We start from the raw sequence: 12,623 nt of genomic DNA, 5'->3' as shown, positions 1-12,623 counted from the left end.
TAGCGGTGGGTCCGTAGCCAGAGCCAAGACTTCTTGTCTGCCAGGGTAACATCATTCCAGCCCCTGCTGTTCACGGAGGCTCAACGGGAGAAGTTCCAACGCAGCCGCCGCCACCAGACCTTGCAGCAGTTCAAGCGCTTCATCGAGAACTACCGACGCCACATTGGCTGTGTGGCTGTGTTCTATGCCATCACTGGGGGCCTTTTCCTGGAGCGGGCCTACTGTGAGTGGGGGCAGCCCTGAAGTTGGGGCTCCTATGGATGCATGGGGCCTGCTGGAATGGAGGCTGCGGGGGAGTCCTGCTTGAGGGGTGGCAGCCGGGATGTGCACTTGATCTGCCTCAGAGGCCCTGTCTCCTCTGCACTCCTCCCCTCTTACCTATCTGGGCTCCCCAACAGACTATGCCTTTGGGGCTCACCACATGGGCATCACGGACACCACCCGTGTGGGCATCATCCTGTCCCGGGGCACAGCCGCCAGCATCTCCTTCATGTTCTCCTACATCCTGCTCACCATGTGCCGCAACCTCATCACCTTCCTGCGAGAGACCTTCCTCAACCGCTACGTGCCCTTCGACGCCGCCGTGGACTTCCATCGGCTCATTGCCTCCACTGCCATCGTCCTCACAGGCAGGGCCCTGGAGTCCTGGGGATTCTGTCTACTTCCTCCTGCCCCCTGCTGCCTTACCCCCCTCTGAGAGCCCCTCCTCTCTTTTGTGCTTAACTTGAATGTAAGTGCTAGATGTCCTTCTCCAAAGGATGGCGCTGACCTGGCAGTGGTGTGGAGTGAGCTCAGGAGCCTCATAAGGGCCTTCCCATGCTCTCAGGGCCACCTCACCAGCCTCCTCCTGACAAGTTACTGGCACCCTAGAACAAGTGCACATAATATGTGATCTCTCCCAGTTTTGATGTTACAAAACATATTCTGTGAGAGAAAACAAGAGAATGAACTTCTGATGGTATCATTTCACTCACGTGGCTGTGCTCATGGGTGGTGTATATGGGCACTTCCGGGGGTGGGGATGGACAGGAGGATGATTAGAGACCAGACCTTCTTTAGGCTCCCAACACCAGGTGGCTAGAGTCCTCCAACTTGGGCTGAATGGGTTGAGTGCCCCCACCAGGCTGCCCACTGGCTCACTCCCACCTTGTCTGGTCCTCCTTAGTCTTACACAGTGCAGGCCACGTGGTGAATGTGTACCTGTTCTCCATCAGCCCACTCAGCGTCCTCTCCTGCCTCTTCCCTGGACTTTTCCACAACGATGGGTGAGTGAGGGGGTCGCTGTGTGCGTGTGTGTGTGTGTGTGTGTGTGTGTGTATGTGTGTGTCAAGGTTGGAGGATTCTTTATGGGTGGAAAGAAGCAAATTCTCTTGGCTCTGAGGAGAATGTCACCTTCCAGACTATAGGACAGTGACCAGCCAGAGCCCTGACCCCAAGTGGGCAGAAAGGGAGCTGGGTTGGGGTGTTTCCTCTGGAAGTCCCAGACATCTCCGCATCCTTCCTTGCTTTCCCTTCACAGATCTGAGTTTCCCCAGAAATATTACTGGTGGTTCTTTCAGACTGTGCCAGGTAAGAGCCCTCCCTGCTCTGAGTTGTGGGCTCTGGGTTCTATCTGCCATGAGGCTGCCTAGTAGCTCTTACTCAGCTCTCACAGTGATCAGGCTCTGCCCTCTGGCCCTGAGGACTCTCCTGGGCAGTAGGAGCCTCTGCTTCCCAGTCCTTCTCTTGGGTGCTTGGCTGGGCTCCTACCCCAAGTCTGAACTTCCTCTTTCTGTGGAATGGGAGTGGACCGCCTCACCCCTCACCCCAACATAGACACCTGCCATGACAGTGTCTTTGAGGAATGCTGTGCTGCAGCTGCATTCAGCAGACTCTGCTGGAGGGACAGGCTCATTGTCAAACTAGGAAGAGCCCCCTACCCTTTGTAGTCTGTCTTGACAAGGGCTGTTTAAGGATGTATTCTAACTCCCCATAATCACCCATTTTAGAACTATTAGCTGTGAATCTATTCAAGAGCTTCTTGAACCTATTTATATTTTCAGTCTGTTTCCTCCTTGGGGTAATACATTTCCTACACTCCTCTCCGTGAAACACAGCATTCTTTTTTTAATCCTAAAACAATCTGCTTTGAACTTCAGAGTGCTTGCTAATTCCTGCACACTGGGATTTAGTGGATAAGGCTGTATTTATGCTCTCTTCTCTGTTCAGGCCTTTACAGGCTTTGATTAGATCCCGTCTTAACCTCTGCTTTTCTATACTGCAGGGTTCTAATCTTCTTAATTTCTGCCTCTCTCCTCGATCACTTGAGGGGCCATTCTCTGGCCCCACACTTTCGTCCTGACTCTAATATTACTTTCTTGTGTACCCCATGCTTGGGGTCCCCTGTGAGAGGAGGGTCCTCCCACCAACACTGAACTGAACCCAGGGGGCTCAAGTGGTTGTGATTATTCACTAATGGTGCCAGTGCTCATACCATGGTAGCCAAGTAGAGTGCTAAGGGGATGTAGATGAAGTCTTAACTCCATGGAGGCATGGCTTGTAATGTTCAAAGTCTGACCCAGAGGGCCCGGAGCAGATACCCAGTGCATTTATTCTTTCAGCACACATTTATATAAGACCCATGGGGTGCCAAGCCCTACCGTAAGCATTAGGATTCAGTGGTGAACCAGCAGCCTAGTCCTTGTTCTTGTGGGCCTGACAGAGAAGTGACAAACATAAATGACACAGGTCCTTGAAAAATAGCAATCGGGTCTGTGAGGGATAAGCAGAGTCTGCTGAAATAAAAGACACCTGTGATCAGTGGTGTAGGGAGAGGAGAACAGAGGAGAAACCTGGGCTTCCACTCCCTCCACCCAGAGCAGTGAAGTGGAACGGGGCCCCTGAGCCATGGCAGCCTCAGAATAGCCCTGCTCCTCTGCCCTTCACTCCATATTCATTTCACAGGCCTCACGGGGGTCATGCTGCTCCTGGTCCTGGCCATCATGTATGTCTTCGCCTCCCACCACTTCCGTCGCCACAGCTTCCGGGGCTTCTGGCTGACCCACCACCTCTACATCCTGCTCTACGTGCTGGTGAGGGCTTTCACGGTCTTGGCAGGATGATCCCAGGGAGGCAATGAGGGCTGAGACATCATTTCTCCATCCCCTTGGTCATTTCAAGAACCCTCTCCACTTGTCACTTCAAAGCTGGAGACTGTAGTGTGGAGCGGTCAAGCAGATTGACCTCAGTATGCAGTACTTGGAAGATGGGTGCCCTGGCATGGCTCTAGCAGTAGTAGCCCTACCAGGCTGGTCTATGTTCCTTGCAGACACCTCCACATTATTTCCTTCACATCATTTCATCAGTCATTCCCGAGTTCCAGTGGCTGGTGTGGGCTCCTGGGTGGACTGCCTACATTCAAGGGAGCATCACCCTCTCTATATTAAGAGATATATTAATATCTCTATATTAAGATATAGAGAAATATATCTTAACTTGGTTCTGACACTTTTGTTCTGATCCTGGGCTTTTGATCCCAGGATCAAAAAGTTCTGATCCAGAACTTTTGTTCTGATCCTTTTGTTTTCTGGGGTGTTAGCACCGCACCCAGCTAAGTGCCACTGGTAAAGTTAATAAGCTTGCTTAAAATGACTTCACTGGACTGTTGATAAGATGAATTTTTAAGACTCTACCTATTTCCATTCCTTCTCCTTAACCTGGGCTCCTGCTTCCCTTCCTTCACAACCCGCCCCCCCCCCCCCCCCCCGCCTTCTCTTGTTCCCTTTACCTTCCCTGGGTTTGCCATCAGTTGCATCAGCTAGTTAGTTCCAGAGCTGACTCTGATCTGTCCCTGTGTCATGGCTCTGCTTAGCCTACCTTCCTCATGGTTGCAAGAAGTTCCCTAAAAGACACCCCAAAGGTCTTGCTGAGAAGCCATACTAAGTCCCAAGGCCCCAGTGTCCCCACCGATGATAGCTTGGCTGCCAGCTTTCAAGACGTGCAGAGCCCAGATGGTTGTCATCCGCTACATGGCTCCAGGCTGAACTACACACAGGGATCTCCCTTGTCCTGAGACAGAGGGAGAGAGTCCATCATTGCCTGGGTCAGGCCAGCACCTGTGGGCTGCCCTGCCTCCTCCCAGATGCAGTTCTCCTCACTGATCAGAGGGGTCTGTTTCCATGTTGCTTGAGGCTCAGCACTTCACAATTCTGAAGATGAGTACCCAGCCTTGACTTAGGTTGTTTCATAGAACTGATGTTTGTTTCCAAAGAAATCTCTGCCTTCTTTGGAAGCTGTGGCTAAGTGATCCCTCCCTACCCACCCTTTCTAGGGTGGAGCCCTACCATTCCAGGTTACTGTTTCTGTTGGGGTGGAGATGATATTCTTGATCCTGGTGAAAAAAAACCCAGCTTCTTTGAACTAGATGAGAGACCCAGAAGCGTAGCCAAACTGCTTCCCTGAGACCAAGACCCCTTTCTGACTTGTCCTGGGATTCAGAGTCACCCTTCCTGCCAGTAGGGGAAGTCAGCAGCTCAGAAAGGTGCAGGACCCTCTCTGCTGAGCAGTCTTAGCCCTGGCCGCTAGGGAGAGTCTCACCTGGGGCGGGGGCGGAGGTGGGGGGTGGGGGGTGGGGAGTGGGGTGGGGGTTGAGGGTTGGGGTGGGGGTTGGGGGGTGGTGTTGGATATCAGGGCCAAAACACCAGTTTCCTTCCCATTTATCCCTGGTATGGCCACTTGACTTCAGGCAGAAAGAGAAGCTACAAGTAAAGGACTCCTGCATGGAGCCAACCCTGCAGAAGGATGTCCAGAATCCTGATCCAGGCAGAAGAGGGCAGGGCTAGCACAGCAGAAGCTGAGCTGGCGGCAGCTTCCCTAGCTCCTCAGCCAACCATGAGTCTGCAGCAGCTTTGTGGTTTAAATGTAGAGCCAACACCAAATGGGATGTATAAACAGAGGAGTATGAGGTCACCCTGACATTGTTCTCAGCCTAGTTAGATCCTCCGAAAGCCTGAGGGGGTGGGCGTGGGTTCCATAATGAAAGAGGAGCTGGGGGCAACCAGAGCCAGTTAGAGAAGAGCCCAGAGAGGTTTCAGTTAGTTCTGTGGGCAAAGGCTCAGGAGGGGAAAGGGAGAGCTGAATGAGGAGCCAGAGTTCAGTTTAACAGTTATCTGTTGAAGGGTCTAGTAAGTACTAGTTTGGTGCTAGACCCAGTGGAGGAAGTAGGAGACTTTAAGCCCTGCCCTCAAGAATTTAGGATTTGAAAAAAAAAAAAAGAATTTAGGATTTGCTGCAGAGAAAGTGCCATGCACCTGAAGTGATCAGAATGAGCAGACAATATAGGATTAATTGCTGAGTTGAGCATTCCAAACAGTGAGTTACAGTAGCTCACCGAAGGGAGTTTCATTTGGGCCAAACTGGTTAGGGAAGACTTTGGGGAGAAGATGGGACTTGAGCCAAGCCTTAAGGAGAGGCTAAGATTTGAAAGGGCACAGTGGAATCTGAAGAGCATTCCAGGTAGAAGAAAGGGCATGAGCCCTGGTGCAGAGGCAGAAATGATGAGAATATTCAGGGCACAATGGGACAGGCCTAGCTATGGCTGGTCTTAGGTTATTAGGTGCTGACAGGACATGGTGGACCCGTGTGGGCTGCAGGGGCAGCTGAAGGGCTGTGGCTCAGTGGAGGGGATGTGCCATATGGGAGATCATAGACAGAAGAGAGCAGAGAGTGAGAAAATCAGGTTTAGGCAACATGCAGGATCAGGGCTGGGAGAAGGAACAGAGAGCTGGTGGAGGAGGTGGAAAGTGAGTGTCCTGAGAGAACCAGCACAGCACTGTCACCCAAGTGGCAAGGAGCCGGCAGTTGCTAGTACCACAGACTGCCAACCATTGGAGCAAATGAAAGGAAACCTTGGGGTCTCGCCATTCATGGGGCGGGTGAGCTCCCAGCGAGCAGGTCCTGAGAAGAGGTGGAGGCAGGAGCCAGAGTGACCAGACTTAGGAGCAAGCAAACGGGAAGAATGGGGGCAATGGTATCTGACCATGTTAGATCAGCTTATTGGGGAAAGGATCAGAGCTGGACAATACCTGTCAGTTATTTCTGGAAAATGGGGAACTGGTTAGGTGTTAGTCTCCAAAGGAATAAATTGGAGGAACTCCTCTTACTCAACCGTTATTAAGTGCCTGCTATGTACCAGGCAGCAACTTCTAAGAGCTGAGAGTATGGTGGCAAAAAAAAATTTTAAATAAAAAAAAAATAAAGGACCCCACCCCCAGTCCAGTGGGGAAAACAACGGAAACATGTTAATGAATGAAAAAACATTAGTGTGGATGATGACAAGTGCTCTGATGGGAGTTAACTGGGAGATACAACAGAAGACCAAGGGAAGGCCTGACAAGGTGGCGTTTCTGCTGAGGCCTGAAAAATGAGACAGAGGTAGCCAGGGGAAGAACCTGGGAGAAGGCATTCCTGGGAGAGGGAACAGCAGGTGCCAAGGTCCTGAAGCAGAAAGGACTTGCCATGTTTGAAGAACAGGAAAGGGGATACACTGGCAGGCAGAGGCTAGAGCATCTCAAGGCCTTGTGGTATAATGGGAAGTCTACTAAGGCTGGTTAAGCTGGGATGGCAGGATAAAATGAACTTGAAAAAGTCACACTGGCTGCCCGGAAGAGAATGGGTCACAATGGGGCAACCCAAAAGATCAGCTAGGAGGCTACTGCAGGAGAACAGGTGAGAGTCGAAGTGGCTGGTTTAGGATGGTGCCAGGAAGACGCAAATAGTCTCACTTGTCATGGATGCTCTGCAGGATGGGGTTGGGGTCCGGAGTGGTTAGATTTGGGAACCTGGAAGGAGCATGGTACACAGAGAAGTGGGGATGGAGTGTGCCCATGGGGGTGGGGTAGGGGGGTGTGGAGGTTGCAAAAGGCTAAAGCCCGAGCTGGCCACAGACACTGTTGTGGGCATGGCTTGGTCTGAGCTGTATTCTTTACTCTGTCCAGCTCATCATCCACGGCAGCTTTGGCCTGATCCAGCTGCCCCGTTTCCACATCTTCTTCCTGGTCCCGGCACTAATCTATGTGGGGGACAAGCTGGTGAGCCTGAGCCGGAAGAAGGTGGAGATCAGCGTGGTGAAGGCAGAGTTGCTGCCCTCAGGTACCAGCCCATAGGCAGTCAGGGACCAGCTGGGTGGTACTGAGAAAGGCGACAGGGCGGGGACAGAGCTTGGACCTTGCAATCCCGACTTGGCTATTGGAGTTGGCAATGGCCCTGAAGTGGCAGCGATGAAGGAGCTTTGTCAGAGGACCTGAGTCTCTTTCACAACAGAGAGAGGAGGAACCCCGGGCCAGATTCCTTTCCCTGCTGACTACCACCACCAGTGCTGCATTGCCTCTCCTCAAGGGGGACATGGCCCAAGGGGGGTAATGCCTTCTGATGGGGAGAGGCCTTGCCATATTCCAGAAGGAGAGCTGAGACTGCAGGTGGGGGAATTTTCTGGAGGCCACAGTGTTGCTGAGTCCTGGACAGCAGTCTCCTGCCCACTTCCTTTCCCCAGGAGTGACCCACCTGCAGTTCCAGCGGCCCCAAGGCTTTGAATATAAGTCGGGACAGTGGGTGCAGATTGCCTGCCTGGCTCTGGGCACCACTGAGTACCACCCCTTCACATTGACTTCTGCACCCCATGAGGACACACTCAGCCTGCACATCCGGGCAGCAGGGCCCTGGACCACTCGTCTCAGGGAAATCTACTCACCTCCAACAGGAGATGGCTGTGCCAAATATCCAAAGGTGACCAAACCCAGGCCAGAGGTGCTACATGCCCCCACATCCGCTCAGCAGGCCTTAGTCTTGCAGCCCCAGACTCCCCAGTGTGTCCCCTCCCCCCACTCCCAATCCAGAGACTGGTCCTTCCAGGTAATACCACGTAATAACACGGTACACCCTTTTCTCTTCATTCCATAAACATATCTGCCCTTTCCCTGCCTCCCATTTCTAGCTTCAGAACTATTGTGGTGGTGGAGCTTAACTCAAACCCACTCCTCCTCTTGCAGCTGTACCTTGATGGACCATTTGGAGAGGGTCACCAGGAGTGGCATAAGTTTGAGGTATCAGTGCTGGTGGGAGGGGGCATTGGGGTCACCCCGTTTGCCTCCATCCTCAAAGACCTGGTCTTCAAGTCATCAGTCAGCTGCCAAGTGTTCTGTAAGAAGGTGAGTGTCTTCTCCTCCTGCCAGCCCATGACCCCTGCTCCCTATCACTGTGTCCATCTCTGCCTGTCTCTCCTGCCTCTCTTCTTGGCCTGATATGGGCAAGGCCAAGTTGGCTTGACCCCAGAGGGATCAGGGTATCCTCAGACCCTAAAGAACAGAGTTGGAGGGATCCCTGGGTGGCGCAGCGGTTTGGCGCCTGCCTTTGGCCCAGGGCGCGATCCTGGAGACCCCGGATCGAGTCCCACGTCGGGCTCCCGGTGCATGGAGCCTGCTTCTTCCTCCGCCTGTGTCTCTGCCTCTCTCTCTCTCTGACTATCATAAATAAATAAAAATTAAAAAAAAAAAAAAAAAAGAACAGAGTTGGAAAGGGGTAAAGAAACCCATTCCCTCTTACAGAGGAAGGAAGCATTGTCAGGTTGGGAGAAGGAAGGGAACACTTGGGGTGGGGCAAAAATTAAACTAGCTGTTTTCAAGAGGAAGAAGAGGGGAGGTGGCAAGGCAGGGCTGGTGGGCTGGGTCCTTTCCAGGAACACAGCCCAGGCCCTGAGGCCCCCTCTGTACCAGGTCCCTTCACCCCAGTCTGGACCTGGTAGCAGGCCCCTGCTTGTCTCTCTGGGCCTGGCAGGTGAGTCAGGGGCACAGGAATGCAGCAGGCAGAGGCCCAGCCCATAAACTGTTAGCATTCAGGGGGTGACAGGCAGCTCCCTTGCTCCTCTATCCGTGCCACCTCTACCTCTGTTTCTTAACCCACACAGCCCCGCTTCATCCTCTTCAGGAGTTGGAGATGGGTCCTTCCATGGCAGCTTCCATCCTCCTGGTCTCTCTTTAGCCCATTCCCATCTGCTCCAAGCAGCCAGCTGGGTTCTCCCTAAGGTTGTTCTGTGATGTGACCCCTAGTGGAACCCTATCCCTCTGGGCTAAGGTTGGTTGGGAGCCTAGCAGCCTGAGGAGGGCCCATTGGAGGGAATGGCAGGGCAGGCTCAGTGTGAAAAAGCTGCTTCCCACCCCATCAGACCGTCAGTTCACTTGACAAATGAGCTCCTTTTTCATCATCCCAGGTTATCACTTCCTTTTACCTCTCCATGCCCTGGGGCAACTGCATCTCCTGCCCCAAAGCCTGGTCCTATCACCCCACAATACTCCATCTCCCCAGGGTGCCTGGGGGAGAGGCACAAAGTGATCAAGGCCAGGAGAGTTCTATTGCTTTGGAGATCCTTGGGATATAGGGAGCCTGATATGAGCCAGGTCCTAAGCTCCAGCCATGTGTCCCCAGATCTACTTCATCTGGGTGACACGAACCCAGCGGCAGTTTGAGTGGCTGGCTGACATCATCCGGGAGGTAGAGGAGAATGACTGTCAGGACCTGGTGTCTGTGCACATCTACATCACCCAGCTGGCTGAGAAGTTTGACCTCAGGACGACCATGCTGGTATGTCAGGGCTGGCCAGGCAAGGTGGGTAGGTGGGTATATGGAGTGGCAGAGTGAGGCAGATGACCAAGGCAGGTGGGTGGACAGCCAGCTTCAGATGGCAGGAGGCACAGAGGTGGTGGTCTTGACCCTCAGCCCCTAGCTCCCTCTCCACCCCAGTCTCTGTCTCCTGGGCTGCAGGCTGGCTTGGGTTAGGCACTGACCCTGACTATCCTTGGCCTGACCTGCCCCTCTACCCCCAGTACATTTGTGAGCGGCACTTCCAGAAGGTGCTGAACCGGAGCCTGTTCACGGGCCTACGCTCCATCACCCACTTCGGCCGCCCTCCCTTCGAGCCATTCTTCAAGTCCCTGCAGGAGGTCCACCCACAGGTCAGCCCCACCCCATATCAAGGTTCTCCTGGTCTTTATCATCTGAGGTCTGAGCAAACTTCCCAACCCAGCTCCATGAGGGAAGGAACTGACTGCTGATGAGAACTCATCATCTGGGTGATAAGTGGGGGTAACAGAATGTAAAAAAAAAGTAGGGGTCACTCTGAGGGGTGAAGGGGGGAGGCAGGGGACAGGGACTTGCCACTTCTAAAGCCATGATGCCTATCCAGAAGGAACAGCTCAGTGATTGAGCTAGTCATTACCATAAACTCAGAGCTACTCTTACCATTAACGCTGAGCCAGCCCTCACCCTGGACACTGAGCCGATCTTTACCATGAACATTCAGCTAGCCTCTACTCATAATGACCTAGCCCTCAGAGAGACACTAAGCTAGCCTTTAACTTGCACATTGATTAACCCAGCCCCTAGCAGAAACACTGATCATGTACATGAAGCTGACAAATGCCTTGGAGGAGGTGGAGGTTAGACCCACACAGAGCAAATCCACCAAAACTGAGCTGGACTTAAAAATGCCCAGCCTGCACTCACCACACATGGTATGAGGCAAACCTTTATCAGAAACATGGAAGGAGCCCTCACCAAGGACTCTTGCTGGCCTTCAACATGAACACTGAGCTAGCCTTCACATTTTCCTCCCCCAACAGGTCCGGAAGATTGGGGTGTTTAGCTGTGGCCCCCCTGGCATGACCAAGAATGTGGAAAAGGCCTGTCAGCTCATCAATAGGCAGGACCGGACTCACTTCTCCCACCATTATGAGAACTTCTAGGCCTCCTGTCCAGGGGCTCTTCCCACTGTCCCACTGAACAGAGGTCTGGACCCGCACCTTACTCTGTACTTCCTGTTTCTGGCTTCCTCAGCCTTCTCCCCATTCCTAGCTCCCAACTTTGGTCCGAGTGACCATGGTCAGTCACCCCATATGGGTTCAGAGACCCCCAAGTTCAGACTGTCTCAGCCTGGAGAAATGGGAGGCACTGTCTGGGAAATAGCAGGTAGGAGAGCTATTATTACTTTGGGGGCAAAGTGACACCTCTTCTTCCAAACTAAGAAAAACCCTCAAAAGACTGGAGCTGACATGTGTCAGCTGTGTGCATGTGTACAGGGGACTGTGAGCCTAAGGGTGAAGTGGGAGCACAGATGCTGGCATTTTGGAACCCCTCCCCCCAAGCCTCCCCCTTCTCTAGGCTCCCCACTGTCAAAAGGGCTGGCAAATGCCTTGGGCGGGGCAGAGGCTAGACCTGCAGAGAGAAATTTACAGGAACCCCTTCAGCCTCCTAGTCTAACAGCACAATTGATCTCCTCTCCCGGGTTCTTAAACGTGTACTGTAGTCAGAATCTGGCCTGATATCTCTTTGTAGTGCTCTCAGGCCTTCTCTCTTCTTCCTACTGCAGTAGTCTCCTTTATAAATAAACCACTTTTCTGCCCTCTGGGTTTCTTTATTCTGCCCCAGGATGGGGGTAGGTACTGGCAGAGGAAGTTAGTCAACCAGCCAGCTAACGGCTGGTGCAGACAGCCCTCTGCATTCGGCAGCATCTACTTCTAAAGGAACTGGCCCAAGGCCAAGTACTTTCACCGGAGAGAGACCCCTTTCCCAGCTCAGGAGTACCCTTCCTGACCCAGGGCCTCTCAGGATAGCTAGTGTGGGGCTTCTGGAGCCTGATCAGGAAGGGCAGAGAGAGAAAAGGGGTGGGAGTTCTGGAGAAGGTGAGCTGGCACAAAGCACAACGGAGGTGTGTGTGGCAGGACAGAGCAGGAGCCTACAGGGAGCCAGAATCTTCCTGGCTTGCTCCAGGACCTCTGAACAACAGGAATTGACCACCTGTGCTTACATGGGTCTTCCAGGTAAAGAGATGAAAGCAAGGAGCCGGATGAGCACATCACCTAAACTCTCCAAGCCTGTTTTCTCATCTGCAAAGTGACTGAATACCCTCCAGGTTAAAGATAGGGCAACCCTCTTTGAGGGAATGTCTAAGTTTCAAGTGAGCCTTTCGATTGTCCCTACAGAATTCTTACATGTGTCAGATCATAAATCCTGGATTTCAATAAAATAGCCAGGGCGTTAGAGACTCCCAAATCCCACGACTGACACTGCACCGGATGTTGCAGGTTTAGGTTCCGTAAGGAGGCCCTCAGATGTGCTCCCAGGGCAGCGGAAGTCTGTACCAGCCCACGGGGAGCCCCGTGGGAGCAGGAGCGCGGGCCTGGAGTGGGCTGACAGCAGCTCCGACCCGTAGCCCAGCGGGCATTGGCGGGGGCGGGGGGGCGGGGTTCTGGCTGTGGGCGCGGGCTGGGGCGTCGCTGGGGCCGGCTGGAGCCCGGCGCCCGCGCCCCGCGGCTAGCGCACGGCCAGCAGGGGGCACACGCGAGCCGCCCGCCAGGCTCGGCCGCGAGCCCGAAGCCCCGGGCGGAGGGGAGATCCGGGCCCAGACCTGCCGGTTGCGAGTCTCCAGGGGCCGGACTCACGGTCGGGGAATGGGGGAGGCGCGGCAGGCTCCGCGGCTTCCGCGTGGCAGGGCCGCCCGCCCGCTCGCCTGGCGCGCTGCCTCTTTGTCTCTCCGCGCCCCCCCGCGAGGGCTGTGGGCAGGAAGTTGCACGCGCTCTCGGGAGGCGCGAGGGGAG

At 53.8% G+C, this 12,623-nt stretch overlaps 1 protein-coding gene across 2 annotated transcripts in view; it reads left to right on the top strand.

Moving 5' to 3' along the window:
- DUOX1 (dual oxidase 1) overlaps positions 1-11,422 on the top strand; it is a 32,050-nt gene extending 20,628 nt beyond the window's left edge. For both annotated transcript variants that reach the window (XM_041736987.1, XM_041736978.1), the window contains exons 25-35: positions 45-223; positions 399-629; positions 1,166-1,265; positions 1,520-1,569; positions 2,944-3,071; positions 6,975-7,128; positions 7,529-7,761; positions 8,025-8,183; positions 9,457-9,612; positions 9,855-9,983; positions 10,650-11,422. In XM_041736987.1, coding sequence (XP_041592921.1) covers positions 45-223; positions 399-629; positions 1,166-1,265; positions 1,520-1,569; positions 2,944-3,071; positions 6,975-7,128; positions 7,529-7,761; positions 8,025-8,183; positions 9,457-9,612; positions 9,855-9,983; positions 10,650-10,772 — 1,642 coding nt within the window. In that variant the 3' untranslated portion in view covers positions 10,773-11,422. The remainder of the gene's footprint in view (positions 1-44; positions 224-398; positions 630-1,165; positions 1,266-1,519; positions 1,570-2,943; positions 3,072-6,974; positions 7,129-7,528; positions 7,762-8,024; positions 8,184-9,456; positions 9,613-9,854; positions 9,984-10,649) is intronic.
- Positions 11,423-12,623: the final 1,201 nt, after the last annotated feature.

The sequence above is a fragment of the Vulpes lagopus genome, chromosome 2 (assembly GCF_018345385.1).
Source record: "Vulpes lagopus strain Blue_001 chromosome 2, ASM1834538v1, whole genome shotgun sequence".
In the NCBI taxonomy this organism is placed as follows: domain Eukaryota; kingdom Metazoa; phylum Chordata; class Mammalia; order Carnivora; family Canidae; genus Vulpes; species Vulpes lagopus.
This window is presented reverse-complemented; position numbering and strand designations above follow the sequence as displayed.